Raw genomic sequence first — 16,726 nt, 5'->3', positions numbered from 1 at the left:
TCCAATATGTCCTCACACAAAATTACATATTGTGTCATGTTAAACGAAAACAACCTTTCCTTCGTGATACTATCCTATCTATCGAAAGAATCTCGTCTATCTGTCAATAAATTTATTTTTAACTACGTCGTGTCCTTGAACTTCCCCAAACAGCCACCGCCGAAATTCCTGACCATAAATATGGCGCCATCTGCTTCCTCCATATGCTATTCGTTCAGGAGGTATAAAACTATAAACTTTGCTCCCTCAGCATAATAAAAGACGGGGTAGATCAGGATTCCTTCAACCCTTCAAATGACCCCGCAACAGTATCGTTAATTTGAGAGGGATGTATTATTCATGGCTTTCCAGATCAAGCCCCTTGGGGAGCGGAAGTGAATGAACCAAATTCGATCGAATTCCTAAAGAAGAAATTGAATAATTGTCACTGTTCCCTCTCAGGTGGATGGTAGTCCCTTCCTTAATTCAAGGAATTCACACAAATTGCTGAAATTTATCAGGAATCCACCTCTTCCAACATAATGAGATCTGGAATGCTAATCTCTGAAGCAGAATAACTCCCGTTTCTGGATAAATTACAGGCAATGTTATATTAAGATTATTATTATATAGCTCGGAGAAAGCTGGTAGGTATAATACGTTATTGAATGAGTTCTGGAACTGGCGCACAGATGGCACTACCAGTTCTATAATACTTTCTTCTTCCTCGTTATATATTGAAGGTTAAATGGCATTTGTTGTTATTTGGGGAATTGATAAGAACTTATGTGAACCGATAGATGTCTAAAATACGGGTGTGTACAGTGTTTAGATTTTTTTTGAGATAATTTTGGCGACTTAGCTTAGGGTGGGTCCCTTTTTCATCTTCTTCCTTGAGATGGCGCTATACAAAGAATTAACCTACAGTGACTTAATAAAACACTATGGCGACAATTCGTTTAAATTGAGCCTAAAAATGGCGAACCATATGGCTTAACCATAAAACTCAAGAATACAATTGACTGAACTGAACTGACACTTTGTAGAAATTGACATTATTGGGCCTGATAGTATTTGATTGTATATAGAAAAAATTTATTCAACTGAAGAATACTACACTGACTTGGGGCCTTATATTTTGAATAAATCCCAAAAATCAGGTAAACAGAGAATGTAAATAAAAAGCCGCCATTTTTAGGCTCAGACAATCAAAAACGAGACAACGCGTGTCGTCACTGTGGTTCGTTAAGTCACTGTAAATGAACCATTGCACAGCATAATTTCAAAATTTTCATTTATTCTGTCAGAAGTAGTTTATTGTTGATTTAACCTCGAAAGATAAAACCATCAACAGTGAAGGTGACTATGTTGACGAATAAAACCGTACATTTGAAAAAAATTTTTTTACTGATTAGGCCCGGGATTTATGGAGTTAAATGTAAGATTATTGCAGCATGTTGAGCTTAATTTATCATTATTTGCCTTAATTTCTCTCCAGATAATGACAATATTTTCGTGTTAAACGAGAATCCGGAAATTCCTTCGATCCACGGAATTTCGACTCATATTCCGACATTTGAGCATCCTATTTATTTTTACGATCGTCTACTGCTGACCCTATATAACCTCATTTATTATGATCCGATACTTTCACGTCTTTCAGTTAACATGCTAAACTTCAAATTAAAGGATTCTGACCATCAGGCGCAATTTGGATTAACATAGTAACTTGAATTTCAACCTCTAATTTATTGACCTACCTTCTTTGAAGGGGTTATCAGGATCCCAAGAAGCCCAAAGCAGGGCTACTATGAAGGGTGAACTGCAAACTATGTACATTACTATAACCGCTATGGTTTGCTTTATGGTGTTGATTTTGGCCCTTGAAATGAGAGGCAATCTCCTATTCTTCCCGTTGTTTTGGTAGGTCTGTGAATTTCTGGGCCTCAAGTTGGATTCAGAACTGAGCCAGATGGTCCTGCAGATTGCTGTGTAGGTGAAAATGAGGATGATGAGGGGTACGATGAATATCGAGATGCTGTACCTAGAAAAAAAAAATTAAATCAGATTTACAGATCAATTTAACGATTGAATAGTGTGCATATGGACTATGGGTTTTGCCTTGCTGTGGTTTCATCAATTTCACATATTCATGTAGGATCCAGTTATTGTTCCCTGTAAATAATTGAGATGGTCCACAGGATGCTTGGAGACCTATTAGTTTCTTCAAGTGTCGAGGGGAATTTACAGGGAACGAATTGCTTTTGTATATAACTTAGAAAGGAAGTGTTAATTCTTCGAAATGTCGGGTCGATTACTCGATTCTAAATCTTAGGAGATTTACTGGGGTTAGGAAAGATCGGAAACAAGACGGTTGTACCAGATGTGTCACATCTGTGTATCAGGTTCTAGTCCTTCGAGAATATTCGATTCCCAGGAATCCTCGAAGAGGATTGTGGGCGGTATGGCAAAACTCTTATTGAACCAGGGGAGGTACTTGGTACTTACCCCAATATCGGGGTGATGCTAAGGGTGTGGCCAAGTCGGAAGAAAGGAAGTCGATATTCAGAGGAGGTCAGTAAGTTGCGGTCGGTAGACAGTTGAAGTCAAGTTTGAGACGAGTAGAGTTCGGTCGGTCAACTTAAGACGTACGACGTAAAGACGGTTCGCGGACTAGATTGAGACGACTCGCGAACGAGTTAAAGACGAGACGGCCGAAACTAGAATTAAAGACGAAGACGAAACATATCGAAGACGTTCTGTAATTAACACTCAAGTAAGATGAAATTCAGTACCGTACAAACTGTGTTTGTACTGTAAGTGTGGCTTTGTGAATATATGTAAATGATTAAAAAGAGTTAAATTATTGCAAACCCGAACAAAGTCACGGGGAAAAAGACGAAAGACCAGGTAATCGAATCATACATCTAGACGATCGATTAACCAAGCCTACATTCATGTGTTTACATCTGTGACTATACTGTTTTGTTCAAATAAGTTTCCATAAATTTACGATTACAAATTGTAATTATTTTCCCAATTATTTATTTTAAATTCTGCAATTTATTTTAGGATCTCTAAAGCCCCGGGAAGTGCCCCTCTATTTTACAGACCGAGATACTTGCTCTTTACGTATGCGCTCAGGAGTGTCTCAAACCTCGAGCGAGCGCATGTCTATAACACCACGGACAGCAAGACCACGCTGAGATCCCTGGAATCGTACTGTTGACTCTACTATGGGTACCAGGGCACTGTGGTGTTGAAGGAAAAGCCGATGAACTTGCAACGTCAAGGTTAACACCTGTTAGACCTGAGCCTTTCTGTGAGCTAGGAAAAGACCAATATTAGGTTGCGGTCTAGCAATGGGAGTTAAATAACTAGATAACCCACTGGATTAACACTCCTGGACTTATTCAGGCCAAGAAATTCGTGACGATTTCACCTACCTACGTCAAAAAGCTCTTGAAGCTGTCACGAGCCGAGCTTCGGGTGATGGTGGGACTTCTGACGGGGCACTGTCGGTGCAAACATCTTTTGTACCGTATGGAAAAGTCAGCGGATGTGATTTGCAGGCTCTGTGGATCAGAAGCAGAAATAGCCGAACACATGGTATGCAAGTGTCCAGAGATGGCTGGCCTAAGAACCATTCATATGGGGAAGCCGGTCCTGGATACCCGAGAGGTAACGGCCAAGACCCCTTAAGGAGGTTGTCAGTTTTATTACAGTCATTGACGTCCTTCTTAAGTTTCCATGAATGAGTAGAGTAGAGAACAAAAGATCTACATGGTCGCAGTTCCCGGAAGGCTTACCGAGCCCGGTTCAAATAATAATAATAATAATTCTGCATGTGCTTCGAAAGACATAAAATGAACATAAATATTGAAGACCCTGGGAATTTTGTATTTTTTTCACAGAAACCTTCTTGTTTCTAATGTTATTCTTGTTGGTTTGCTTTTATTACTTCTGTAGGTGCTGAAATCGAGAATGTAGTTTTTTTAACATTCGATATGATATTGCTTTTTTGTAACTAACCCATCGTCAGATGTACAAGAAATGTGTCGATTGAAATAAGTATCATATTTCCTCCTATATAGTTTCACCTTCATCCTAGCAAGCCGTACGATAAAAAACTTCCCGTTGAAAATGGAATGAGCACACACTGGAATTTTATTACATCGAAGTTATATTACCTGGAAGAATTTTATATCGCTACTAGGATCGAATAGTTTCAGAAGGTTCACGAGATGTTCCTAGAAACTGGCAAACAGCAGCTGCATCCTCAAGATAACTGGATGTTGAGCTGGATAACTGAGACTGAGGGTTCTTCGACCCTTCCTGATGGAATATAAATTATGTGCCAAATTGATGAGCTTGGAGTCGTATTCTGAAAGGCTGGGGGGCCAGATTTAATGAGGATTGAATGGACTAAATTACATGTTTATAGTTTGTTGGTGTTCTGAAAAAGGTAATCACTCCAAATGAGATTGAATGGTGTATAATTTCACAAATTTTAATTATCGAATTGATTTCCTTTTTAATTCAATGGATTTTCTTACAAATGAAAACAAAGATATACATTGAACTCTCGTTAACTCGAAACACCACGGGACCAAGATTTTTCGTCGAGTTACGTATAGTTCGACATAGGCGTAGTTCGAGTTATTCAGGTCATTCTTGGTTAAATTCGACTTACAGAGGTAGTGAAATATGTATAGAGGTAAACCAATGAAAATTTAAGTTATAGAGGTAATGAATAGTGATATTTTCTCCCTATAGTAGGAGTAGATCGTATACATATTTGATGAATTCACTGAAAAATGAATTTATATTATCAAAAATACTTATTGTCTAGCGGCAATTGGTTTGAATGTTACACCCTGTAGTTTGTTACATTTTTAGATTGATAAAAATGAGCTGTTTCTAAACATGTTTGGTAACGGGTGTTTTTTTCGAAGTATATAACTTTAAGTTGGCATTACTGTTCAAGATGGCGACCGATTTAACAGCTGTCAAGTGATTTATTCTCAGTTTGGTTTGGCAATTCATCATGAATAGACTCACGCTTGAACAACGCTTGCAAATAGTGCAATTTTATTTCGAAAATAATGCTTCTGTGCGGAATACGTATCGCGCACTACGTCCGTTTTAGTTTGTTTAGAGATGAAGCGCACTTCTGGTTGGATGGCTACGTCAACAAACAAAACTGCCGCATTTGGTGTGAAGCTAATCCTCAAGTGTATGTCGAAACACTGTTACATCCAGAAAAACTGACTGTTTGGTGCGCTTTATGGGCTGGTGGAATCATTGGTCCGCACTTCTTCAAAAACGATGATGGCCAGAACGTTACAGTCAATGGTGATCGGTATAGAGCCATGATTACTAACTTTTTCATTCCTGAATTGAACAACCATGATGTCCAAAGGCTGTGGTTCTAACCAGACGACGCAACATGTCACACAGCTCGTGCCACAATCGATTTATTGAAAGACACGTTTGGTGACCGCCAAATTTCACGTTTTGGACCTGTGAATTGGCCTCCAAGATCTTGTGATTTAACACTTTCACAAACTCTTGACCATTTGGAAGACAACATTCGCCGTGTTATTGCCGATATACGGCCACAAATGTTGGAAAAAGTCATCGAAAATTGGACGTCCAGATTGGACTACATCCGAGCCAGCCGTGGCGGTCATATGCCAGAAATCATATTTAAAATGTAATGCCATGTCAAAATTCATGTCAATCGAATAATCCATCGTTATTCTATTGCTATTCAAAATTCTATAGCTCTAAAAAAACACCCTTTACTTGGGGTATAGCAGACAGAATATGAAAGAAGTTATTTCTCATCGGTTTAAAAAAAAAACATAGTCGTCTAGTTTTTTGAGAAATGTCATTATTTGTTCATTGCCGCTAGACAATAAGTATTTTTGATAACATTGCTAATTTAACTTATAAAGAATGTTACGCGTTACTCTATGAGCACACAAAAAACTACTGTATTTTTGTCCACCCTGTACCAATTGGAATCGACATGTGTTACATTTTTGGAATCAGCTCAGCTAGAGTAATCGAAAAATTCTGACAAAATGGGGGTGTTCCATTTAAAAAAAATGACGGTGACGTCTTACTCGAAAGTAATTCACCCTGTATATTAGATTATCATTTTAGAATACGGTAAATTAAAATAAAAAATCGATGTGTTTCAGGATTATTCCTTAAAATGGTCTGTTTAACTGAAAATGAATTGTTGTTTACGGACACAGTGTATAACGGTATTATCGGGGAACGGGCGCTCAAAAATAATTCAAACTGAAAGGTATTCAATCCACCTCGACCTCTTTTTTGTTCAGAAATATAAATAATTGAAACAATTTTGCAGAAAATTCATTTGCAGTTTCTCAGATTCCACTCGAGCTCACATCTAATTTATAATTCTGATTTATCAGGACAGAGGGATAAACTAACCCAGGATTCAACTCGACACGGCACCATAATTAATTGTGTAGTCTTAACGGCTGGAGTCCCATTAATCATCCTGATATTCAAGCAATTCTCAAGCACCTTATTGCCACATTGTCCTTTTCCTCTTATCATCGATTCAGGCAGGTGGTTCTTATAGATAGCCTGTTGATGTTTGAACGTTTTTCATTGCTGTAGATCAACCAGCGATCATTTGCTTCGTATTCACAGTTTTTTCCTGAAATTCGAGGCTTTATTTTCAAAAACTGATTATACATTCATGTTTCCATCCGCTGGCCACTACTTTCTCCCATATTTTTGGTAGTGTATGAATCATCTTCTGAAGCGATCCATGTATCGATCCAAATTTTCACTTTTCTCATAAGACCGGTAAGCCAGGCCGTATGCCATTGATTGAAATAAGTGATAGTCCGAGGGAACAACGTCTGGAGAAAACGGCGGGTGCGGTTGAACTTTCCATTTCAACGTTTCCGAATATGTCTCGACCCCTTTCGCAACATTGGGTCGAGCGTTGTAATGCTGTAAAATCACTTTATCTTGTCTCTCGTTGTATTGCGGTCATTTGTCTTTCAATGCTCGGCTCAAACACATTCATTGCGTTCGATAACAATTGTCTGGGATTGTTCCGTCGGTTTTAACAACTCATAATACACTACGCCGAGCTGGTCCCACCAACTACTGAGCATGACCTTGGAACCGTAAATATTCGGTTTGGCCGTCGACGTGGAAGCATAGCTGGGATATCCCCATGATTTTCTGCGCTTGGGATTATCAAAATGAACCTTCTTTTCGTCTCCAGTCACAATGCGATGCAAAAATCCCTTTCGTCTTTGCTTTGCAAGCAGCTGCTCATAAGCAAACAAACGCCGTTCAATATATCTTGGCTTCAACTCGTAGAGCACCCAATTTCCTTGTTTTTGAATCATTCCCATGACTTTCAGGCGTTTTGAAATGGCTCGTTGCTTCTCCACCAATGATCTTAATTCTTGTTGCGTTTGACACGAGTCTTCATCAAGTAATGTCTTCAATTCTGAATCTTCGAAAATTTTTCCTCTTCCACCGCCATGCTGGTCTTCGACGTCAAAATCACCGTCTTTGAAGCGTTGAAACCACTAGCGGTGCGTTCATTCAATAATATCGGCCTCACCATAGGTATTTAAGAGCATCCGATAAGCCTCAGTCGAGATTTCTTCATATTAAAGCAGAAAATTAAAACCTCTCGCAAAGAGAATTTGGCTCGTAAGCTGGCATCTTTAATCGAGAATAACATTATGATGTAGACACAAATCGACTGATATTTTGATGGCGTTATGTTCACAAATACCTTAGCTCATTGTATGATCTATTTTTTTAGACGATCACTTACCGTTACAGACATCTTTTGCAAAACGGCGGAAGCAAAGTTGTATACCTATATATTTATCTCAGCAATGGCATGAAGTCACGTATGGCGAATCGCAGACGCCAACTCTATCCTACTTCTACTTTTTTGACCTTGAATATTATATAGGGATATAAGCCTTTTTTTTAATAGGCGTGCGTTGCAGATGCTTGAAAATATTTTCGAGGAATGAATAATTTGAAAGCCTTCAACATTACAATTTTTACTACTTGAGTTTCAATCCGATCACCGATTGAAAAAAGTGCCATTTCAAACAATTCTCTTCTTTATTCGAATATTCATATCAAAATTCTCTTACATTCTGAGTTCAAGAACCCCAAGAACCCGGAAAATAGGGACACCCCTAATAACGATATTAGGAGACCGGCCCCTCCACCAATTTGCAACACTCAATATGTTTAGGGTTGCAAATTGGCGGAAGTGCCGGTTATCACCAGGTTCGGTTTTCAATATTCAGGATTCAGTTAACGACCGTGATTTCCATAGAGACTAACTTCCAAATTCCTTTACATGTGATATCCCTTCAGAGATTGGAAAATTCATTTACTCGAGTTGACATCGGATCTGCTAGAATTCCGTTCGAATGCTGCATCGGATAGTGCTATTTTTCAACTGTCGAGTGTTAAGGTCCTGCAATGTTTTTTAATCAGAAGTTTTCAAGAGAGCTGGTTGGAAAAGGTAAGTCCGATAAATAATATAGGAGGTAATACATCACACGCCTACTGGGACGAAACACTAGGGATGATATAAGCTTGTATTAGGTGGAATTTATATGAAATCGAGTGGGTAGTGTTGTGAATAATTCTGGTATTTAGGTATGACATTTTTTGAGCTTCAATTTTGATAGTGATTGATGAATAACCATGAAACAGTAGTAACTTTGAAGAGCTGATGCTCCGTCGTAACATCCCCAATATTTTTGATAACGGAAATGAATATATTATTATACAGGGTGGCCATTTGAAAACGAAACAGACGAGATTACAGACGAAATAAAGTTTTTCGATAAAAATGCTCGGACAGGTCGATTTCTGTTTCGAGGGGGACAACTTAAGATGTAAGTTACGGACGCATAGCGCTTCAACCCTTGCTGATACAACCCCCACCCCCAATTTTTGAATAGGGAAGATGGGGTGAGTGATACCTCAATTTAAAGGTATTTTTATACTGATTTCAGCACAGTAATTGTTTTTTCATTTTAAGCATTAGTTCTCGAAATATTCATGCGTTAGTTAGTTAGGAAGGAAGCCACAGTCATGGTTGTTTTGAAGCTCAAAATGTCGATTTTTCACAAAACACTACAAGTGCCATGAAAACACTACTTCATTTTCAAATACTTAGTTAAGAATATTTCGAGAACTAATGCATAAAATGAAAAAACAATTACTGTGCTGAAATCAGTATAAAAATACCTTTCAAATGAGGTATCACTCACCCCATCTTCCCTATTCAAAATTTGGGGGTGAGGGTTGTAGTAGCAAGGGTTGAAGCGCTATGCGTCCGTAACCTACATCTTAAGTTGTCCCCCTCGAAACAGAAATCGACCTGCCCGAGCATTTCTATCGAAAAACTTTATTTCGTCTGTAATCTCGTCTGTTTCGTTTTCAAATGGCCACCCTGTATATTATAGACCACTGATTCGGGGACACCGAATATGAAATGAAGCTTTTCTATTTGTACTTACCATGTAACATAAGCTCTTTCTCCCCAACTGTAGCTAAATGTTGCCCAACAGTCATACTCTCCTTCTGATAGTTCTTGGTACGAAAATATGAATACCTAGAAAAAAAATCATTACTGAACTCGTATTTCGTATAAATTATTGGGTGGTTCATATAAAACTTAGTATATTATTCAAAAATTTCTAGAGATGATTAAATGAAATGAAACCAAATAATTTCCATAGGATTAAATTCTAGAATAGGAATTCCAGTAGGAATACGATAATCTTCTGAATTATGAAATTTTCAGAAAAATCGGTTATTCTATGATTCAATTGTTTTTGTTTTTCCACTCCGTTTATGTGTTAGTTGCTCAGGTGGCATTTGTTAATTTTTCTGTTCAATGTTGAGATGATTTCTGGTTCATTCATTTCTCAGGCATTGAAATGAAAAGGAGGATTAAGTCCATTAACGAACTTAACCCAAAACGTCTTATTACAATTTCAAATCATTAAATCTTTTTTTTCTAAGTTTTATTTTTTGCTGACCTTCACCACAGAATACTACATTGAAACTACTCTGGACTATGCACTAGATGACGTTAGGTAGATAAGATATTTGACTTAAATCAGGGCATTCTAACTATGGTAATTGAAGCCTTGTTTTTCATGCAAAAATAATGGATTTCTTTCTACTACACCTTATATATGAACCGTAAATAAACATCGTATGAATTTGTACAACAATGCAAATGTAACAGAAGTCCATTGCAATTGAATGTGTGTTCCTTTCCATATAACGAGTGTTTTTTCTCGAGGTATATAACTTTAAATTAGCATTTCTGTTCAAGATGGCGATCCATTCAACAGCTGTCAAGTGATTTATTTTCAGTTTGGTTTGGCAATTTATAATGAATAGATTCACACCTGAACAATGCTTGCAAATAGTGCAATTCCATTTCGAAAATAATGGTTCTGTGCGGAATACGTATCGCGCACTACGTCCATTTTATTTTGTTTAGCGATGAAGCGCACTTCTGGTTGAATGGCTACGTCAACAAACAAAACTGCCACATTTGGAGTGAAGCTAATCCTCAAGTGTAAGTCGAAACACCGTTACATCCAGAAAAACTGACTGTTTGGTGCGCTTTATGGGCTGGTGGAATCATTGGTCCGTACTTCTTCAAAAACGATGATGGCCAGAACGTTACAGTCAATGGTGATCGGTATAGAGCCATGATTACTAACTTTTTCATTCCTGAATTGAACAACCATGATGTCCAGGAGCTGTGGTGCCAACAAGACGGCGCAACATGTCACACACCTCGTGCCACAATCGATTTATTGAAAGACACGTTTAGTGACTGCCTAATTTCACGTTTTGGACATGTGAATTGGCCTCCAAGATCTTGTGATTTAACACCGCTAGACTACTTTCTGTGGGGCTATGTAAAGTCATTGGTCTATGCGGATAAGCCACAAACCCTTGACCATTTGGAAGACAACATTCGCCGTGTTATTGCCGATATACGGCCACAATTGTTGGAAAAAGTCATCGAAAATTGGACGTCCAGATTGGACTACATCCGAGCCAGCCGTGGCGGTCATATGCCAGAAATCGTATTTAAAATGTAATGCCACAAGATTATCTTGCGGATAAATAAAATTCATGTCAATCGAATAATCCATCGTTGTTTTATTGCAATTTTAAGTTCTATAGCTCTAAAAAAAACACCATTTACATTTATTTTCGAGATTAATTGTGCCAAATAAACAAGAGCAGAAAGTCTAGCTGTACAACGTCTACCGGCTCCTCTAGTAAAAATATACCAAAATAATCTCATTCAGAATGTGATATATTCAAATTTGTACCCGAATAATTCCCCATCATTCGTCAAACCCCAAATTGCCCGACATTATCTTTAATTCATTCTGTTCCTCCCATTTTCTTCGAATTCGCCCCAACTGCTGATTCGTATTTTGGAATAATTTCTCCTAATGACACCAATTGAAGCCATACTGTAGCAACAGCAACCCCGTGCCATCTACAAGAACCAGACGCTCCACGTCTTCGACGTTTTTAATAAAACACTTTAAAATTCCAACACGTCTCCCCCAGCTCTCGCAGTGCAGTCGATTCGATTAGTTTTGTATCTGGGGAGATAAACGACCTAATCCAATTATGTTTTTGTATCGTGTAAACGGGGCGCAGTTAAGCAAGCGCAAGATAGTTTAATTAGAAGATTGAAACGGTTGTTGGAGTGACAAGGACTGAATTTATAGTATTTATTTTTCGTGAGGGACAAGGATTGATGGTGTTGAGCTATGTGACTTGATCTGTTAATTTGTCGTGAGTGAAATATGCAGTTTAATTGCATACGTAGTGAGTAGAATTGATCTTTGGAACAATTAGGAAATCACGGACGAGAGGTTAGGATCTTTAGAGTCCCTGTTGATGCGGAGAACACTGTACATCCAAGGGTGTAAATGGCACATGGATGAGCAATATCTCAAAAGCTTCTGATTTCAAGTCAGTGCTTTTTGATATTTTTTTAGATTCTCTGTTGAATTTCCTATGGTTTTGATGACGCTATTGACCCAAAACTTTGTCAATTTATTTGAGGAAAAAGCGCTTAAAAATTAGAGCACTGACTTAGGAGTTTTTGAGCACTCGCACGTTAAAGCTCCTATTGTTGCTTTAGAGACCAACAGTACCATCAGTAGAGAACCGTATACCTAACTAAATATACAGAGTGGCCATTTGAAAACGAAACAGACGAGATTACAGACGAAATAAAGATTTTCGATAGAAATGCTCGGACAGGTCGATTTCTGTTTCGAGGGGGACAACTTAAGATGTAGGTAACGGACGCATAGCGCTTCAACCCTTGCTGCTACAACCCCCACCCCCAATTTTTGAATAGGGAAGATGGGGTGAGTGATACCTCAAATTAAAGGTATTTTTATACTGATTTCAGGACAGTAATTGTTTTTTCATTTTATGCATTAGTTCTCGAAATATTCATGCGTTAGTTAGTTAGGAAGGAAGCCACAGTCATGGTTGTTTTGAAGCTCAAAATGTCGATTTTTCACAAAACACTACAAGTGCCATGAAAACACTACTTCATTTTCAAATACTTAGTTAAGAATATTTCGAGAACTAATGCATAAAATGAAAAAACAATTACTGTGCTGAAATCAGTATAAAAATACCTTTCAAATGAGGTATCACTCACCCCATCTTCCCTATTCAAAATTTGGGGGTGAGGGTTGTAGTAGCAAGGGTTGAAGCACTATGCGTCCGTAACCTACATCTTAAGTTGTCCCCCTCGAAACAGAAATCGACCTGTCCGAGCATTTCTATCGAAAAACTTTATTTCGTCTGTAATCTCGTCTGTTTCGTTTTCAAATGGCCACCCTGTATATGAGATTTAATTCACAGATTGCTCCATCATTTCAATACATCATACCGGGATGGGATTCTGCGTACATATTAAGAATATAATTTCAAGTTCCGTGCAAAATTTCGTGTGAATAGCAATACCAGAACCATCAGAAAAAAAGATTAATATCAGTGATAACAGATCCCACTGAGTTGAGAATTTGCCAGTGAATATAAACTAACACTCTCAAACTTCATGTGAAATTTGGTGTTGATTACGTCATCATAATCTCAAGAATACAAGTAAAATATCGAGTGAAAATGATGGAATCACTGGGATGAGATCAGGAGCTTTTGAGCGTTCGTTCATTCATGCGTCAATTTCACCCATATCGCATATACAGGGTGGCCACTTTTTCAATGGGATTGTATTGGTAACTTTTAAACCATAAGAGTTAGAAGGTCGGTCAAATGGAGAAAAAGTTGCATGCATAGAAGCATTATCAAGCAGTTCAAACAAATCGAGATTATCAGGGTCGGTTTTCGAGATATCATAAGAAAATTAAATTATGTCATTTTGATTTTTCTTTTTTTCCCACTTCATTTCAAATATTATCAAAAAATGTTACAGGAATTTTTTATTCGACAGTAAATTATCCTCAATTTGACGTAATCAGATTTCGTATCCAACGTTTCGTACTCTCTGGGCCACCCTCAACCTCATTTTTTTCAATACGGACCTGCATATTTTATGACATTTTTCGAAATAACTTTTAACGCTGAATTCAACGATATATCATACAATGTCATTCAAAGTTGATTTTCAGGTGATTTTGACCCTCATCCAAATTTAATGGTGTGTATGTAAAAAAAACAAGTCTATTAACGATATCAATGTTCTGACCCAAATTCAATCGAACCCAAAAAAAAAATCGAGAACTGGGGCCAGTGAATGGAATTTTTCAAAAACTGCTGTTGATAAAATAGTCAAGAGACGCCTATACAATGATTTTAAATTTGAATACCAAGCCTTGCAAAAATTATATCGTAATGATCTCAAAATAAAGTTCGATTCTGTAATTTGTTTCAACGGAACAAATGACAAATACAACAAAAGTGATACCTCGCGAGAAAATTGAGAATGTTTTGGAAGGTATTCAAGGAGACCAAACAAGCAAATGTATAAGAAGTATGGGTTCCAGAACCGTAAAGTGCATTTTACAAAAAGGTGGACATTTCGAACACTTACTCCATTAATTTTCATTTACTTTCGAATAATCATTTGATTTTTCATTCACCAACTGAAACTTTCGTTAAATTATTATGAATTGAAATATTTAAATGATTATTATAAAAGAAGAACCAAGAAACCAGTATACTGGTTTCTTGTTTTGATTCTAATATGATCCTATTAGTTCAAGATGGGTAAGTTGGTTTTCTTATCGAAATTTATTGCATATTGCATGTTGTTAGTTGAACTAAATGAAGGTTATACAGATCCGACCCAAAGAAAATTGGATAAGGGTCAAAATCACCTGAAAATCTACTTTGAATGCCATTGTATGATATATCGTTGAATTCAGCGTTAAAAGTTATTTCGAAAAATGTCATAAAATATGCAGGTCCGTATTGAAAAAAATGAGGTTGAGGGTGGCCCAGAGAGTACGAAACGTTGGATACGAAATCTGATTACGTCAAATTGAGGATAATTTACTGTCAAATAAAAAATTCCTATAACATTTTTTGATGATATTTGAAATGAAGTGGGAAAAAAAGAAAAATCAAAATGACATAATTTAATTTTCTTATTATATCTCGAAAACCGGCCCTGATAATCTCGATTTGTTTGAACTGCTTGATAATGCTTCTATGCATGCAACTTTTTCTCCATTTGACCGACCTTCTAACTCTTATGGTTTAAAAGTTACCAATACAATCCCATTGAAAAAGTGGCCACCCTGTATAGTTAGATACAGTTATGTAGTCTTCAAGAGTGAACTTGGTCCGTAAATGTACCAGTGCTTAAAAGCTCCCAAATTGACTTTGATGCTCTTCTCATTTTTTCATCGATTATAAGGTGTACAGGGTGGGCAAATAAGCGAGGTAAGCGGCTATATCTCAGGATCCACTCATCGTAGAGACTTGCGGTAAGAAATTTTACCACTAAAGTAAACAAAATAAAACACTGGAAATTGTTTTGAAGTTCATACCTCCACCGCTAGGGGACGTAATAGCTATCGTCGAGTAGAAAAATGCATTTTACTCAAAAAATTTTCATATTAAGTTGGAAAAAAAATATCATCACTGTAAACCTTGGAAAATTCTCTATCTGTTTGAATTGTCACTTTCGATTTTGCGACATCAAATAAGGGTGGGGGAAAGATAGAAATCTGACTGATTGAAATGTCTGTAACTTCAGTTTGGCTCAACATTTTTGAGCAAATTAGATCTTATTCGACAGACAACATCTTGTTGATTAAGGAAAAAATATACTCATGATGAATTTGATTCAGTTGCTTCCGATAGGGAGCGCTGAGTCAGAAGTTCATTGTTTTGTTCATTTTTCTCTGAAATTTCAAATGTAATGATAGGATTTTCTTAACAGAAACAAAAATCTCATTGAAATTGCATGAAAAAACCTCAAGGTCGCAAAGCGATAATTTCAGGCGTTCTGAAGTTATGGCCGAAAGAAGATATTCTTCAACTGATGCACTGCGAAAAACCAAATTGAGTCTTCAAGTTCTAACAGAATCAGAAATCCCATCAAATTTCTATGAAAAAACCAAAAGGTCGCAAAGCGATAGCTTCAGGGGTTCTCTAGTTATGGACGAAAAAAGATATTCTTCAACTGATGCACTGAAAAACTAAATTGTGTCTTCTTTCGGCCATAACTCCAGAACGCCTGAAGCTATCGCTTTGCGACCTTTTGGTTTTTTCATATAAATTTGATGGGATTTCTGTTTCTGTTAGAATAATGGGAGTAATGGCCAGCGATGGACAATACTTTGAATCATACATGTATAACCAATTTTTTTACAATAAAGCCTAGAATTTCAGAAAAAAACGGCGGAAGCAAAGTTATACGCCTATGCTCATCTGCTTTAAACTCGAAGATTTCAATCCCATTTAGATCGAAATCCTAATATAATTACCTCTTCATTTGTTAATCCCAAAAGCAGTCACTTACTCCGAAACTTCCACAATATCAATTACCTATCTTACCGTTGAAGTTCATCAAGCAAGCATGTTCAATTAGTTCTGGAAGCTCGAGTTTACAGACAATTGGTCACGAGAAGGACTTTTCTCATCTGACGCGGTTGCCGAGTGCCTTCAAGTAAACGATTCGCCATTTGAAATCCGGACTTTATTGGATCAGTTCCGTTTCAACGAGCTGTTCGAGAACTTGTTTGTTGGAACGCTGGAAGCATTGTTCACGAGTTTAGTCGACTGTTCATCATACAATCGCTGTTTTTGATTGTTGTTTAGATTACGGTTTGAAGCTTGACGGAATGTTGAAGTTTTGAGTGATGACGGCCTTCCAGATGATGTGATTTGATGTCTTTGGAATTTTTTCGTTGAAATCGAATTTTATCGAATAATTTCATTTTTTCATCTTTAAGGACAAAAATATTCCTCCACACTTAAAACGCAAAACCTACGACAGCTGTATATTACCAGTGACAACATATGGTCTAGAAACTATGGCAATAACGAAAAAAGTGGCAGAACAACTGAGTGTAACTCAAAGGGCCATGGAAAGGATTATGCTGGGTATAACCTTGAGGGACAGAATTCCGAACACCGAAATACGAAAAAAGAC

The 16,726-nt window shown here is 37.3% G+C and overlaps 1 protein-coding gene across 1 annotated transcript in view; it reads right to left on the bottom strand.

Moving 5' to 3' along the window:
- LOC123688934 (mesotocin receptor-like) overlaps positions 1-16,726 on the bottom strand; it is a 105,552-nt gene that overhangs the window by 16,687 nt on the left and 72,139 nt on the right. Inside the window, exons 4-5 of the mRNA XM_045627690.1 lie at positions 9,549-9,643; positions 1,740-2,023 (exon numbers count right to left, since the gene is read on the bottom strand). Coding sequence (XP_045483646.1) covers positions 1,740-2,023; positions 9,549-9,643 — 379 coding nt within the window. The remainder of the gene's footprint in view (positions 1-1,739; positions 2,024-9,548; positions 9,644-16,726) is intronic.

This window comes from Harmonia axyridis, chromosome 1, assembly GCF_914767665.1.
Source record: "Harmonia axyridis chromosome 1, icHarAxyr1.1, whole genome shotgun sequence".
NCBI classification, from domain to species: Eukaryota; Metazoa; Arthropoda; class Insecta; order Coleoptera; family Coccinellidae; genus Harmonia; species Harmonia axyridis.
The sequence above is the reverse complement of the archived record's forward strand: the minus strand, read 5'-3'. Positions and strand labels throughout refer to the sequence as shown.